This window comes from Clarias gariepinus, chromosome 6 (assembly GCF_024256425.1).
Source record: "Clarias gariepinus isolate MV-2021 ecotype Netherlands chromosome 6, CGAR_prim_01v2, whole genome shotgun sequence".
Lineage (NCBI taxonomy): Eukaryota > Metazoa > Chordata > Actinopteri > Siluriformes > Clariidae > Clarias > Clarias gariepinus.
The window spans coordinates 2777688-2794119 of record NC_071105.1 but is presented as its reverse complement, the minus strand read 5'-3'; the positions used below and the strand labels follow the sequence as shown (position 1 = coordinate 2794119).

The window sequence follows — 16432 nt, the reverse complement described above, 5'->3', positions numbered from 1 at the left end:
CAGGTTTATGTCTTTTCATGTAAAATCTAAACTAAGTTTCATCTGAGTGACAGTTAAGCACGGTAGAGAGATGGGAAGCATTAATTATTATAATAAATGGTGTTTATATGATCCTATCTGAAAATTCCCCTTTTTCATTCAGGTGAGACACTTTTTAGCACCATGTTTTAGTCGACTGGGAGCTGTGGTCTGATTGGTTACTCGGTTCCTTTTAGGAGACAACATTCAGTGGCACTTTGAGAGCGGACTTAAAGTTCTCTTTTTCTGAACCTAATTCCATTCTGGGCTGAAATCATGAGGTCAATAAGGTTTCAGTTGCGTTTTTGTCAGGAATAGTATTCTGATAGAGAAGTGGTGTTTCTGAAGGTTAGTGTGGTCTGATCGGTAATGCCGTGATGTGTTCTGGTCGGTCGTCTGCTCCAGTTGGTTTTGTGTTGGAGTTTTGTTTTGTGGAGGCTCGTATACAGTCATGATGAGATGGATGTAAATATCTAGTGCTGTTTTTTTTCCCATCCTGTAGGTGGCGTCCTCTGAAGATGCCATTACCCCGTCATCAGCTGTGACTCCCTCGGCCGCCGCCGCTTCCTGCCGCCCCTTCATCCCCGTGACCGACGACCCCGGAGCGGCCAGCATCATCGCCGAGACCATGACCAAGACCAAAGAGGTCTGCGTCTCTTCACCGCACGAGTCGAGACGGAGCCGTATAGAGAGTGTAAACGTGCTGTTTGTTTCTTTCTTTCTTTTCCGTACCAGGACTCCGAGAGCCAGAACAAAGTGTCCGGACCCGAGCCTCAGTACCTGGACGAGTTCACCAGCCTGCTGGTTCCCGATGACACGCGGGTGATGGTGGATCTGCTGAAGCTGGCAGTGAACGTGCGCTCGGGAGAGAAGGGGAAGGAGGTTCTGTCGGCGGTGCTGTCGGGCATGGGCACCGCGTACCCGCAGGTTCACCCTCTCTACCACGTCTCTCTAATGGACACCATGCCACACTCTGTAGTGTGAAGGTGTTAAGTGTGTGTGTGTGTGTGTGTGTGTGTGTGTGTGTGTATATACACTCTCAGGTGGCTGACATGTTACTGGAGCTGTGTGTGACCGAGCTGGAGGACGTAGCCACGGATTCTCAGAGCGGTCGTCTCTCATCTCAGCCTGTGGTGGTGGAGAGCAGTCACCCCTACACCGACGACACCTCCACTAGCGGGACCGTCAAAATCCCAGGTAACACATCTGTCTGTCTGTCGGTCCGGTCCGGTCCTGAATAGCTTCTTCCAGGCGCTTAAATGTAATCTGAGACACTACTCTTAGTGTTGTTTTTATTATTTACTAATGTAAAAGTCTGCATTGTTGATGGTTTCGAAGTTTATAGAGATATTTAAAAAGTGGAAGTTAAAAATAATCTGATGTGCTTTAATGTAATCAATTAAATTATTATTATTATTTCAGGTTGAATCCCACCTACACGTCTGTCTGCAACAAAGATGAACCAGTTAATTTTTTGTCAACTGTAATGTTATAAAAGTTTAGTTTGGTGTAAAGTTATACGGTATCAGTTTCCACTGGATTGGTGGCAAATTGTTAGAAAATTGTTAAAGTTAAAATTCACTTATACCACTTCAGCGCTGTTATTTCAGCCAAAGTGAAAATATGAACTAATCCCAGTCAAAATATTCACTTTATCTTTTCTAATTAATATCTATTGGAGCAGGTGTTTGTTTACATTGAGTGGTGCAGGTTAAACTTCAGGCAGAGATCTAAGGACCGTAAAAGATTAATCCTGTGACGATTGCAGGTGCTGAGGGTCTGCGAGTGGAGTTCGACCGTCAGTGTTCTACAGAGAGGAGACACGACCCGCTGACCGTCATGGACGGAGCCAATAGGATCGTCTCTGTCCGATCAGGTGACTTAAACATCCAGGGCGTGGACGTAAACCTTTTGCATGTTGTGTTATAAATGAATGAATGAATGAAGTCAGGCATAAGCAGTTAAGAAGGTGTGTGTGTGTGTGTGTGTGTGTTTCAGGCCGCGAGTGGTCAGACTGGTCGAGTGAGTTGAGGATTCCTGGAGATGAGTTGAAGTGGAAGTTCACAAGTGACGGCTCGGTCAACGGCTGGGGCTGGCGCTTCACCGTCTATCCCATCATGCCTGCAGCCGGTACGCGCACACACACACACACACACACACACACACACACACACACACAGACACACCACGTCTCTCCCCTGCCAATCACTGTTCCTCTAGCCAGTCATGTGCATCTGTGGGCTTGTTGTATGTGGAATATGACGGATAGCGCTTCACCTCTCTTGGTGCTAGCTAAGAACCAATCCAAGATTAATTAGATGGACGGCGTGAGGGACGGCGATGATTGGCATGACTCTGGGATGAGTTGGGTTTAAGATTAGATTAAAAAGCTTGATTTATTTCGAGATGGATTTGTTAGGGATCATTAACATTAACGTTTCACCCAGTGTTGCGCGAGCTGGAGCCGCTCGGACTGACCGCTTATAAACATATCATCGTCATTCTTTGTTATTAAACCTCCCCCAGGTCCTAAAGACCTCCTGTCCGATCGCTGCATCCTGTCCTGTCCTTCCATGGACCTGGTCACCTGCCTGCTGGACTTCCGTCTCAACTTCGCCTCGAACCGCAGCATCGTGCCCCGTCTGGCTGCTTCCCTCGCCGCCTGCGCGCAGCTCAGCGCTCTGGGTACGTCTGCACGTCTGCACGCCTGCACGTCTGCACGTCTGCATGCTCTTAGTGGTGGAACATAAAAAATATCAAATTGAGCTCTTTTTAAACGAGTGCTGTGTGAATACTTTTCCTTGTTTTCCTTTGTGTGTGTGTGGGTGTGTGGGTGTGTGTGTGTGTGTGTGTGTATTAGCGGCTGGACATCGTATGTGGGCCCTGCAGAGGTTACGCAAACTCCTGACTACTGAATATGGCCAGTCTATAAACATCAACCGGCTGCTGGGGGACGGAGAAGGAGAGGCGCGTTCTGTGGTCAGTCCACCAAACACACACGCACACACACACACACACACACACATTCAGCATGCTTTTCAGGTGCTTCTCCTTTAACAGCACTGTTTTGTTTGTTTGTTTGTTTGTTTGTTTGTTTGTTTGTTTGTTTGTTTGTTTGTTTGTTTGTTTGGTGTAGAGTTTTACCGGCAGCGCTCTTGCCGCTCTGGTTAAAGGTCTCCCCGAGGCCCTGCAGAGGCAGTACGAGTACGAGGACCCCATCGTCAGAGGAGGCAAACAGCTCCTTCATAGCCCCTTCTTTAAGGTGTGTGTGTGTGTGTGTGTGTGTGGCTGAGGGTCTGTGATGTAAATAATTCATTAAACGATCACATTATCCGTGTGTTCAGGTCTTGGTGGCGCTTGCATGTGACCTGGAGCTGGACACGCTACCCTGCTGCGCCGAGACCCACAAGTGGGCGTGGTTTCGCCGTTACTGCACCGCCTCTCGAGTGGCGGTGGCTCTGGATAAGAGAACGCCCCTGCCGCGCCCATTCCTGGATGAGGTCTGGCTCCGCCCCTTTTGTAGCTGTTCATACATAAGCAGCGATTCTGTTGACTTGTAACTAATTTACCTTTTTTTTTTTTTTTTTTTTTTTTTGAAGGTTGCGAAGAAAATCCGTGAGCTGATGGCGGACCACGAGAACATGAACGTTCTGCATGAGAGCCATGAGCTGTTCAAGAGAGAACATGATGAACAGCTGGTGCAGTGGATGAACAGGTACACTTAAAAAAATATATAAAAATAAAAAAGTCCAAATGTGAATTGAGAAATTGAAAATGCTTTCAAAGTGCACACAAAGTTTGATGATGTCACATCTATTTGTCTAAAGAGCCCCTCCCCCGAGCCCCAGGGGAACTCTAGGCGTGATGCTTCCACCACCGTGCTTCTCTCCTAACTCTGCTCCTATATATTTTCACTTCAGGCGTCCGGACGACTGGACTCTGTCAGCGGGCGGCAGCGGCACCATCTACGGCTGGGGTCACAACCATCGCGGACAACTGGGCGGCATCGAAGGGGCAAAGGTCAAAGTTCCCACTCCGACCGAGGCCCTGGCGACCCTGCGTCCCGTTCAGCTGATCGGCGGAGAGCAGACGCTGTTTGCAGTCACGGCTGACGGCAAGGTGAGTGGAACTGTCTCTCACTGTGTGTGTGTGTGTGTGTGTGTGTGTGTTAATGTGGACATGTCTAGCAGTTCTATTCTACAGTTAAAGTATCTTAAAGATGGCTCTTAGGGTTGAGTGCGAAAGTTTGTGCACCCTGAAGACATTCAGTGTGTGTTGTCCTTAATTGCTGCAATTAACTCAAATCAGTTCTGATAATTGGAGTCTGTCCCTCCTCGTCTCGTTCCAGCTCTACGCTACAGGTTACGGAGCCGGGGGCCGTCTGGGGATCGGCGGCACAGAGTCCGTGTCCACCCCGACGCTCCTGGAGTCCATCCAGCACGTGTTTATCAGGAAGGTGGCCGTGAACTCCGGGGGGAAGCACTGCCTGGCGCTGTCCTCCGAGGGAGAGGTCTACTCCTGGGGAGAGGCGGAGGACGGAAAACTCGGCCACGGAAACAGGAGGTGTGTCCGGGGGGGGGGAAGGGGGCGTGTTTGTCTTGCAGTTCATAGATTTGCCAGCAGGTGTCACTACACGTCCCGATCAGTAAACACAGGAACTTTTATTTAATTATTTATTTTATTGAAAAGCCGTGCATTCTCTCTCTCTCTCTCTCTCACAGTTCATCTGTCTTTTTTCCAGACACACTGCCTTTTTGTCTGTCTGTCTATCTATTTATTTATTTACTTTCCTTGAGAAGGTGTATTTCTGTCCTGTCTGTCTATTCTGAGACAGGGGGCAATTGTATCTGTCTGTCTGATCTCATCACTCTGATCTGATCTGAGACAGGGTGTCTGTCTCTCTGTCTGTCTGTCTGTCTCTCTGTCTGTCTGTCTGTCTGTCTCTCTGTCTGTCTCTCTGTCTGTCTCTCTGTCTGTCTCCCCCTGATGTGACGGGGTGTATATACTCTCTGACACAGAGATCTAATCCGGGCCGTGTTGTTTGTTTATTGGTTGTTGCTCCTCCCACTCGTTAGCCCGTGTGACCGCCCGCGTGTGATCGAGTCCCTGAGGGGGGTGGAGGTGGTGGACATCGCCGCAGGAGGAGCTCACAGCGCCTGTATCACAGCCAGCGGAGAACTCTACACCTGGGGCAAGGGGCGCTACGGACGCCTGGGACACGGAGACAGCGAGGACCAACTCAAACCCAAACTGGTCAGTGTCTGTCCAAATGTGTGTGTGTGTGTGTGTGTGTGTGTGTGTGTGTGTACATGCTAATTAATGCTGTAAGCTCCTGATATGCTTTTTGTCTTTGTTTTTGTATGTTGTAAATGTGTGTGTGTGTGTGGGCAGGTGGACGCTCTGCAGGGACACAGGGTGATAGACGTGGCGTGTGGCAGCGGTGACGCTCAGACCCTGTGTCTGACGGACGATGACATGGTGTGGTCGTGGGGAGACGGAGACTACGGCAAGCTGGGGCGGGGGGGCAGCGACGGCTGTAAGGTTCCCATGAAGGTACGTGGCAGTGCTTTACTACTACACACACACACACACACACACACACACACACACACACACACACACACACCTAGTTCATCTGTTTTGTTCTCCTACCCGTCTCCTCTCTCTTGCTGTCTGTCTTTCTTTTGGACTCTATTCTTTTGATGTCTCTCACTTGCTGTCAATTTCTTTCTCTCTTTCTGTCTATGTTCTTGTCTTACCTTTAATTCTCTTACTTTGTCTCTCTTTTCTTGTCTGTCTCCATCTCTCTGTTTCTGTGTGTCTCTCATTCTCTTTCTGTGTCTGTTTTTTTTTTTTTTGCCGGTCTCTCTCGTGCTTGGTTTCTCTCTCTCTCTCTCTCTCTCTCTTTTTCCCTGTTTTCCATTTGTCTCTTTCCCCTTGTCTTTTTTTAAATTTTGTGTCCTTATATCTGTCTCTGTCTCTTTGTCTTTCCTTCTCCACTTTCTATTCATGTCTCTTCCTTTAATACCTCTTTACTTGTCCGTCTTTACCTCTTTTTCTGTCTATCTTTCTCATTCCCTCTTCCTCTCTACGTCTTTCCTGTGTGCTCTCTTTTCTTCTATCCCTGTCTTGCTTTACATTTGTCTGTCTCTGTCTCTCTGTAGATTGACTCTCTGACAGGACTGGGTGTAGTGAAAGTGGAGTGCGGTTCTCAGTTCTCCGTCGCTCTCACCAAATCTGGAGCCGTGTACACATGGTAAAAAACACACACACACACACACACACACGTATGTATATACACATTAAGCCTGTGGATAATTTTATTTTGTGTGTGTGTGTGTGTGTGTGTGTGTGTGTGTGTGTGTGTGTGTGCGCTCCCAGGGGTAAAGGAGACTACCACAGGCTGGGCCACGGCTCAGACGATCACGTCCGCAGACCCCGGCAGGTCCAGGGCTTGCAGGGCAAAAAGGTCATCGCTATAGCAACCGGCTCCCTCCACTGCGTCTGCTGCTCCGAGGACGGTAAGATATCCGAAATGCCTTACGCTGCCACTAGCTCCGCCCCTAAACCCCAGTGCCTCGTTTTAACCACCGTACCATACACACTAATTTTTGTGTGCGTGTGTGTTTCAGGAGAAGTGTATACATGGGGAGATAACGATGAGGGTCAGCTGGGAGACGGGACCACCAACGCCATCCAGAGGCCCAGGCTGGTGGGAGCGCTGCAGGGCAAAAAGATCAACAGGGTGGCCTGTGGCTCCGCCCACACACTCGCCTGGTCCACCAGCAAACCCACCAACGCCGGAAAACTTCCTGCTCAGGTACGCGACCTCACACCGCGTCCAACTGCACTCTTTGTCATTGTTCAGTATAATGCAGTTAAAGTGTGTGTGTGTGTGTGACCCCAGGTCCCCATGGAGTATAACCACCTGCAGGAGATCTCCATCATGGCCCTGAGGAACAGGCTGCTTCTTCTGCACCACATCTCAGAGCTCTTCTGCCCCTGCATCCCCATGTTCGACCTGGAGGGGCGTCTCGGCCAGACGGGACACGGGCCATCTGTGGGCTTCGACACACTCCGGGGCATCCTCATCTCACAGGGCAAGGTCAGAAGACACTCACACTCTCTCTCACACACACACACCATTTTTAAAGTATGTTTGCGTAAACCAATCTGTTACACAGGGTGCCGATACTTTTAAGCAGGCTCCTGAATCATTGTGTCTAAAATAAGTACAGTGGAACCTTGGATTTCGAGCTTAATTTGTTCCTGAAGCGGCTCGCATTCCAACACTCGTAGACCAAATGAAATTTCCCCATAAGAAATAATGGAAACTCAAATTATTCGTTCAACAGCCCCCCAAAAATAAATGGATCTTTAACCTCTCTAATGAGACTTTCTTTTGCTTTACATGTTCGCTGTACACACACGCATACAGACACAAAATAAAATATGTTTTACACACACACACATGTGATCACAGTGTTTTAGTAAACAGTACACGCGTGCACGGATGTTGATTATACCAGTAAGAGACGCGGACCACCAACCCAAGACCCAGCAGGGGAGACGAGACCCAGCAGGGGAGACGATTACCCACAATTCCGCAGCACAAGAAAAAGAAAAACCATTGGCTCAGTTGTGATCACGTGACACTCTGCGTCAAAACAAGAATCGCATGCATGATACATGGTACTCTGTACTTGTAAACTAACACTTGTGCGTTTTCCAAGTCAAAATTTATTAAAAAACTTTAAAAAAGCTCGTCTTGCGGAACACTCGCAAACTGCGTTACTTGTAATCTGAGGTTTTACTGTATTTATATTTTAGGCGACTCCATAGCTCCCTCTAGGAAATTTTATTTTGATGTCATACTTTTTTTTTATTATTATTTTTTGGTTATATTTATAAATTTATGAAGGTGATTTATTTATTTATTCTTTTTTAAATAGTTAACTCTTAAATTGCCGAAAGTGTGAACAGAAGTAACGTTAGATATTTACTCTGATTGTTACTTTGTGCTTTTTAATCTTTACCCGGTTTGTCTCGCTCTGTTTGCAGGAGGCAGCGTTTCGTAAAGTTGTTCAGGCAACGATGGTGAGAGACCGACAGCATGGACCGGTCGTAGAGCTCAACCGAATCCAGGTACACACACACACACACACACTCTCTCACACACACACACACACACACACACACACACACAGACAGCTAAACACTCAGTCAGACATTCTCTGTAAGCACTTATTCTATACAGGGTCACAGGAGGCCTGGATGCTCTTGCAGGGAACATCGCAGGGCACAAACACAAACACACACTCACACACACGCAAACAGGCAATTTGGATAATTCCAAATAACCTAAACTGCATGTCTTTGGACTGTGGAAGGAAACCGGAGTACCCGGAGCAAACCCACCAAGCACAGGAAGAACATACACACTCCTTGCACACAGACCCCGGGGTGTGAGGACACAGCGCGCCACCCTCCCGCCCAGGAAAATACAATAATAATAAAAAGGAAGCAAATTAAAAAATGCTAAAAGAAATGAAAATAAGAATAAAAACGCTAAAAATGAGGACACAGGCTCTGCAAAAGAAAGGAGGAAAAAATTATATTAAAACATGATGTGTGGGGAAATATAGAAAAGATTGAATGAAATAGAGAAAATAACTATCAAAAGAAAGAAGGGTATGGAAAAACAAAGAAGGGAAGATAGAAAGAAATAAAAAAGATGTGGAAAAAAAAAGTAATATGAGTAAAGGAAGAAAAACGATGTGGAGAGAGAAAGAAAGGCAGATGGGGGGAAAAGAATGAGAAGGATGTAGATAATTAATGTCAAGAAAACGATGACTCCATGGTGTGTTTGTGTTTGGAGTTGCCGTGAAGGAGCAGTCGCTATAGAAACCATAATGGATTAACATAAACCAGTGATGTTCTCCCTCTTTCTCTCTCTCTTTCTCTTTTTCTCTCTCTCAGGTGAAACGTTCCCGCAGTAAAGGAGGTCTAGCCGGACCCGACGGTACCAAGTCCGTGTTTGGGCAGATGTGCGCTAAGATGATCTCCTTCAGTCCCGACAGTCTGCTGCTGCCCCATCGCGTCTGGAAGGTCAAGTTCGTAGGTAAATGCGCGCTGTATAACTCGGTCAGAACGTGTTTCTCTATGCAACGTATCGAAGATTATGAAAGAAAAGCACCATTTTATTTTAAAAATTTGTTACATACACTAGGTACATACGTTAGTATTAACTTTTTTGGGCTGAAACGATTCCTCGATTAATTCGATTACAAAAAATGATCGAGGCAAAATCCTCTGCCTCGAAGCTTCTTTTAATTAATTTTAAAAGCTTGCGTTATGATTTTGCGCAGTTATTTGTTTGGCGTGACACAGTGCACTTCTGGATGCAAGCCGCCAGTGAACACCGACGAAGAAGCAGCGCTAACGTCACCCACAAAGCAGATGGAGACGCAAACAGTTAGCTGTGTATTGATTTGAGGAAGCGTTCTGTTGCGGGCTGCAAAATGGAAGAGACAGATTAAATTATATTAACATTAATTTTAATGTGGGCCTTAGTTTTTTTGATACTTAGTCATTTGAAATACCTTTTTTTTTTTAAAGTTTTTTTTTTAAGCTTTTGCATCTGAGAAAAGGATTAATAAGAATGTATGGCACTTTAATGCAGTTAATTTCAAGCCATTCCTTGTATTATGAATAATTAGAATTTTTGTTTATTTTTGATAAAATGCGGTATGCATTTAAAAAATAAAAGTTAAAAAACAATGAATCTTTGTTTATATTTTACATCGTTTAATTAAGCAAAAGTACGTTTTATCCGATTACTCGATTAATCGATTACATTTTTGGTAGAATACTCGATTGCTAAAATATTCGGTAGCATCAGCCCTACTGTAAACAAATTTGTGCACAAATTTTAAAAGTAGTCATGGAGTATAACGTTTGAAAGCTAGCTACCCCAAATTGCAACGCACAATGCTCGCAGAAAGCAGGAAAAGTGTGTGTCGGTTGTTATCTGGACCAACATTTTCATCTTTAGTTTGTGCTTAATGTACTTATAAGGTGATGACATCATACCTGATCATCCAGTCCAATGCACCAGAGCCAGTGTTCTCCCATAACCATGCTAATGAGAAAAAACACAATGCTAACAACAAGAACCTAAGATCAGTGGTGTGTGTGTGTGTGTGTGTGTGTGTGTTTGTTTGTAGGTGAGTCTGTAGACGACTGTGGAGGAGGTTACAGCGAGTCGATAGCGGAGATGTGTGAGGAGCTCCAGAACGGTCTCACTCCTCTGCTCATCGTCACACCGAACGGCCGGGACGAGTCAGGCGCTAACCGAGACTGCTTCCTGCTGAACCCCGCCGCAAAAAGTCCACTCCACATGAGCATGTTCCGCTTCTTAGGTACACACACACACTCTCTTGCTCACATGCTGCCACAAAATAACCTTCGGGAGCTACAGAAACCAGAACCGTGTGTGTGTGTGTGTGTGTGTGTGTGTGTAGGAGTTCTCCTGGGTATAGCGATCCGTACAGGAAGTCCTCTCAGTCTGTACCTGGCTGAACCCGTGTGGAAGCAGCTCGCCGGCATGAACCTCACCATCGCTGATCTCAGTGAGGTACGTCTCCTCTATGAACAGCGTAGGAGTTATGATGCATATTAAAAAAATAAAACAAAGAAAAAAAGAATCAGCTTTAAGACCTACAGAAAAGACTCTAAGTGGTAAAACTACTAATATTCTGCAGGTTATTATGACTTATGATGAGTTATAATGCATTACAACATGTGTGTGTGTGTGTGTGTGTGTGTGCGCAGTGTCCTTATAAACAGATATACTGTACTGCATTATATATCCCAACATTATTAAAGTACGTGTCTGTGTGTGTGGTAGTGCAAACAACAATAATGCGAGTTAGATATGGAAATAAAGTCCTGATATACGAGTGTTTGTACAATACAGTATTTATAGATGTGAAAAAGGGTGTATTAACCGTCTGAAGACCTTCCTGAAGATGTTCTTACAGCAGGCAGCAGATGATCTGAGGCGAGGTCTTAGGAAAGGGGTGAAAACTTCAGGAGTTTAAAGCTGGGTCCTTGGAGGTACAGCCAATAGTGTTTAATTGAAAAGAGTAGTGGGGAGAGGACACATCTCTGAGGACCACCTGTGCTAGCAGAAGTGAGCCTTACCTATCAGGAAGCTGGTGATCTACTGAAAGAAGCCAGTAAGGTTTTGCGGGATTCATTGCAATCTCAAGTTAACTGCATCATCCACTAAATGGTTTTAACTTCAGTAAGTCCAGCAGATATTCTCAGATGTTCATTAGCTGGGCTGGCACCAGTTATTCGAAGGACTTCGTGACCACTGATGTCAGAGCGACTATTCTTGGGGACCAGGGTAGTAGTGGAGTGTTTGAAGCAGGAGCGGACTTCACATAGCCACAGGGTCCTATTGGAGATCTGAGTGAAGATTGGGGCCGGGTGTTCTACACAGGTTTCCTGTCCTAGGGAGAGCTGTCTTGCATCCTGTAGATGTATCATGAGTGCAGATTGAGTTTCAGGATGGTTTGGCATGGGGTTTGCCAGAGGTCAGTGGGCTGGAATTGGTGGAGGTGTGATCTTCCCCCTCTTAAATTTGCAATAGTAGATGTTCAGGTCATCATTCGGGTCGTTGTTTGCCTTGACTGCCGGGTTTGTCTCCTGTAGTTTCTGGTCAGAGTTTCTGGTCTGCTTATGCAGCCAGTTCGGACATCTGTAGGCATCCTACATGGCCTTCGTCTTTTGCCCCTTTTTCACCGATGCAACCAGGTCCTGGTGGTAGTGCTGGCTTAGACTGTGTTAACCTTTCAAAGAACCACTTTACTTTTCCGAGTGCTAGAGATCCCAGTTCCAGTGCCAGTCACATGTCCTTGCAATTGGTGCTTAAGGTTTTAAGCCACTTGAAAATGCCACTCACAAGATTGAGCCCCTGATGTGAGCAGTTCTTGGATTTCCACCAGAAACGAGTCGTGGAACCAGTGAACCAATCTTCACATAAACTGAAACTGTCCAATTTTCAGTCAGCGCGTCCAGAATGCCAGTTGTAGCTTCCATAACACTTGAGTTGGTTCAGTCAGAGTTGTCCTGCAGTTCCTCTTTGCTCTGCTCGTCCACAGCCTTTGCAAATTTAAATTTCAAATGTAAGCTGAACCAAGCAGTGATCAGCGTGGACCAAAACTGCCCAGTGTACAGAGCGATATATCCACTGATCCAGTGTCTTACTAACCCTGGTGGTATGATTGATATGATGTCTGTATTTTTTGATGTTTACTTTTCCTCTGGAGGGATCATGAGAAGTGAATCCGGATGTTTTTGCTCCAAGCCTGATATCTGGTCAGCCAGGGTTTGTGATGCGTCATTCACTCGGCCCTGGGGCGGATATAAACCCCCGGCTAGGAGATGAAATAGATTGCAGTTCATAAATAGAGTTCAGGCTAGCGTATTATTAACGTCAAAGCAAGGCGTTATGAAGTCATACCACATACATGCACTTTATAAAGTGCTGTGCATCATCACTAGAGCTACTTATGAGTAGCGATAATCATATAAGCCATTATAATGCATATTAAAACGTACATGACCTGACATGATGAAATAATACAGTATACGCTAGTAGACTTATAATTATAGTTATAGTTATAATGCACCACAACACGATTATCTAGTGTTATCATGCGCTATATATTCTGGTGTTATAACGCATATTAAGCATGAATATACTGTATGATGTAGTTACTTTTAACTACTTATAACTGTTAGTACCCAGTGCTGGAATGCATTATAGCTCGAGTTATTATTTGTCTTCTGCCTTTATGAAGAGGTTCATTATTGTCTTGCCCGTGTGCTACGCATGTAACGCCTCATAACTGCTTATGAGTATTGATACAGTAATGTTCACGGTGTTCTAAAACCATACAAGAACGTGTCAGTGTTGCGCACATCACTACTTATAACTATTATAACGATCAGTGTTATGATGCATTACAGCAAGTGTTTACAGTGTTCCTATGAACAGTTATTGTAGGAGCTGCTGCGCTCGATGGTACACTGTGTGTTCGTATAGTAAAGTGTCATGAGCTTCTGCACTGACACACACTTCTTCCTTGATTTCAGTTCACTAACGATGATGATTAAGTAAATACTAACATTGTGTGTGTGTGTGTGTGTGTGTGTGTGTGTGTGTAAGAGCTCCACGCTGTAATCATGAGATGCAGAAGTGTGTAGAGATAAGAGATTCCTGAGTGCACCGTGGCCTTTTACTCACAGAGCTGCTCTTGTTCACGGCTTCGTGCCCCGAGCTCTTAGAAGGTTTAACGAGGAAGTGTGTTCAGCACGAGACTGTGTACACACACACACATGCACACACGTACGCACGCGCACACACAATCACAGAGGTCTGAATGGAACCTGATTAAGTACATAGAGACATATTTTTATACACATAAGACATAAAAATAGCCCTGAGTGTTACAGGTGCAGCACTGGAGACTCCTTCCTTACGTCCATGTGACATAAACGTCTTTTCACTTTAGGAAAACTGCAGAATATCTGTAACTTTATTTTAATCCATTTATTGCAAGTGTTTGTCTGTCTCCCTATATGTTGATCTGTCTTTCTACTCACCTGTTTGTCTCGTCTCTGTCTGTTTACGTCTCAATCCACTTGTCTTTCTGTTACTCTGCTAGTCTATACCTCTCTGTCAATCTCGAGCTACTTTTTGTCATTTCTTTCTGTCTTTCTACTGTATCTAGAACCATCACTCTGTTTCTCTCTCTGTTAATCTACTTATCTGTCTGTCTGTGTGTCCGCACTTTTATGAATGTATTAATTTGCTCAGTTTATTAACAATAGTTAAATGTTTAAGTTAACAGGATTGTGTTAGAATAAATTAATACGGTCTTTATTTGTCATAGAAAATATTACATTTATTATTATTATTATTATACATTAATTTCTTTTCATTTATTTATTTGCATGTATATATGAATGTGTGAAGCGCTTTAATATCCTGCTTTGCTTTGACTGTGTGTGTGTGTGTGTGTGTGTGTGATCCAGGTGGATAAGGACTTTATCCCTGGCCTGATGTACATCAGAGATAACGAGGCGTCGGCCGAGGAGTTTGAGGCGATCCCGCTGCCCTTCACCGTCCCCAACGCCTGCGGTCAGGAGGTCCAGCTCAGCTCCAAATACTCGCACATCAGCCTGGAGAACCGGGCCGAGTACGTCCGGCTGGCCATCAACTACAGGTGAGGACCCCGCCCCTGAACACCTCCGTCTGGAGTTAATGTGCTGGCGAGGCTGATGATCTCACTTTAAGCTCCCAATACTCTCTTGTTTTCCAGCATTACTGAGTACAGAGTCACCGACTTACCAACATTCGAGTTACAAATTTTTCCCAAACACGAACGGACCGCGGTGCTACGAGCATTCGTAGATGTTAACAAATCATGGAAATAGCTCATATGTATTGTTAAAAAAAATAAAAAATAGACACTGCACTGCACCAGATACCAAAATTTACATAAGTTATATACAATATTTTCAGTGTGTAAGTGAATGTATAAAATGTCTCAAGGCTTACATGTGGTTATGGTTTTTGGCCACATGATGGCAGTATGGGGAAAGAGTACAGAAGCAGTGCTCAGATTTAGTCAAGTGGATTAGTATGCTTTAGGTTGTATATTCATGTAAAAAAAGACTCACTTTGTCTGACTTAAGAACAAATCCGACTTATGAACACGCTCCTGGAACGGAACCCGGTCATAAGTCGGGGACTTTATATAAATGATTTAACCTCGAAATAAATCGTGTGTGTGTGTTTCAGGCTGCATGAGTTTGACGAGCAGGTAGCTGCGGTGAGAGAGGGCATGGCTCGGGTGGTGCCTGTTCCTCTTCTGTCTCTCTTCACTGGGTACGAGCTGGAGACCATGGTGAGAACTTGGGCACACACACACACACACATGCACGCTTTCTAAATTATTCCTGGCCACAGCATATTCGCCCCGCCTCTCGTAGAGCACCGAGTTAATAAACAGCCGTGTTTGTTTTTCAGGTATGTGGCAGTCCCGACATCCCGCTCCACCTGCTGAAGTCAGTAGCTACGTATAAAGGGGTGGAGCCAACAGCGCCGCTCATTCAGTGGTTTTGGGAGGTGATGGAGTCCTTCTCGAACACGGAGCGTTCGCTGTTCCTCCGGTTCGTGTGGGGCCGAACGCGGCTACCCAGGACCATCGCTGACTTCCGCGGCCGAGACTTCGTAGTGCAGGTGAGCGTTTTAAACCCTCCTGAACGTGTTTAGATTTTAAACGCGGAAAGATTTCCGCAGGATCCGAGTGCGGTGTCGTAACAAAACACTGAATTCTGACCTCGCAGGTTCTGGATAAGTACAACCCTCCGGACCACTTCCTGCCTGAGTCGTACACCTGCTTCTTCCTGCTCAAGCTGCCTCGTTACTCGTGTAAACTGGTTCTGGAGGAGAAGCTGAAGTACGCCATACACTTCTGTAAGTCCATCGACACCGACGACTACGCTCGCATCGCTCTGAGCGGAGAGCCGGCCGCCGACGACTCCACCGACGACTCGGACAACGACGACGCCGACTCCTTCGCCTCCGACTCCACGCAGGACTACCTGACTGCTCACTGACATGTTCTGTCTCACACACACACACACACACACACGCGCACACACACACACACAGTCAGATGTCTAGGGAGATGAAACATGCTGCCAAGAAAGAAAAAAAATAGAGATATTTATAAAACACTCAGTTTGAAGATGTCTGTTTTAGACTCACGCACACACACACACACACACACACACACATGTATCTATACTACCACGACTAAAATCTTTATGTGCAATTAGCTTTAAAAGCACTATAAGCTGGTGAAGAAAAAAAAAATTATGATTTTTTTTTTTAGTTTATTTAAATGAAAATAAAAAAGCAGGAGCCAGAGCAGTGAAGAAACTGGACATTGTGTCATGGGTTGTAGACGTTGTGTTTGTATTTTTTCTCCCCGGCCGTGTAGCCTAGCACTGTGCTGACCACCCCTGATCATCGGACACGCAGCTTCTCCGTTAATTTGTCCCTCGTAGAACCGCGAGCGTGAGTCAGCCTCGCCCTGGCTCTGCTCGGTCAGTCGGTGTTACCCGGAGCTGACTCGGGGGTGGTTTTCAAGGCTTCGGTCGCTTGTGTTGAGTTTCCCTAAAACCCCGCCCTCCTTTGTGTCCGTGTGTGTGTTCGGCTTCCTGATGAACTGTAAATAGTTATTGTGCCATGTGTTCATAAGACGTCTCATTCCGATGTAATAATGTTAATACGGTTCTGTTTCAAATAAATATCAAACTGAAAACGTCA

General features: G+C 45.6%; 1 protein-coding gene across 1 annotated transcript in view; it reads left to right on the top strand.

Annotated features, from left to right (window-relative positions):
* The window catches only part of herc2 (HECT and RLD domain containing E3 ubiquitin protein ligase 2), a 58664-nt gene extending 42232 nt beyond the window's left edge, over positions 1-16432 (top strand). The window contains exons 69-94 of the mRNA XM_053499378.1: positions 521-664; positions 754-945; positions 1062-1215; positions 1787-1894; positions 2017-2148; positions 2545-2703; positions 2879-2997; positions 3155-3280; positions 3363-3518; positions 3618-3733; positions 3939-4137; positions 4367-4581; positions 5094-5271; positions 5410-5571; positions 6183-6274; positions 6400-6539; positions 6651-6838; positions 6926-7123; positions 8080-8163; positions 8998-9139; positions 10245-10439; positions 10542-10654; positions 14128-14318; positions 14897-15002; positions 15125-15337; positions 15445-16432. Coding sequence (XP_053355353.1) covers positions 521-664; positions 754-945; positions 1062-1215; positions 1787-1894; positions 2017-2148; positions 2545-2703; positions 2879-2997; positions 3155-3280; positions 3363-3518; positions 3618-3733; positions 3939-4137; positions 4367-4581; positions 5094-5271; positions 5410-5571; positions 6183-6274; positions 6400-6539; positions 6651-6838; positions 6926-7123; positions 8080-8163; positions 8998-9139; positions 10245-10439; positions 10542-10654; positions 14128-14318; positions 14897-15002; positions 15125-15337; positions 15445-15717 — 4095 coding nt within the window. The 3' untranslated portion in view covers positions 15718-16432. The remainder of the gene's footprint in view (positions 1-520; positions 665-753; positions 946-1061; positions 1216-1786; positions 1895-2016; positions 2149-2544; positions 2704-2878; positions 2998-3154; positions 3281-3362; positions 3519-3617; positions 3734-3938; positions 4138-4366; positions 4582-5093; positions 5272-5409; positions 5572-6182; positions 6275-6399; positions 6540-6650; positions 6839-6925; positions 7124-8079; positions 8164-8997; positions 9140-10244; positions 10440-10541; positions 10655-14127; positions 14319-14896; positions 15003-15124; positions 15338-15444) is intronic.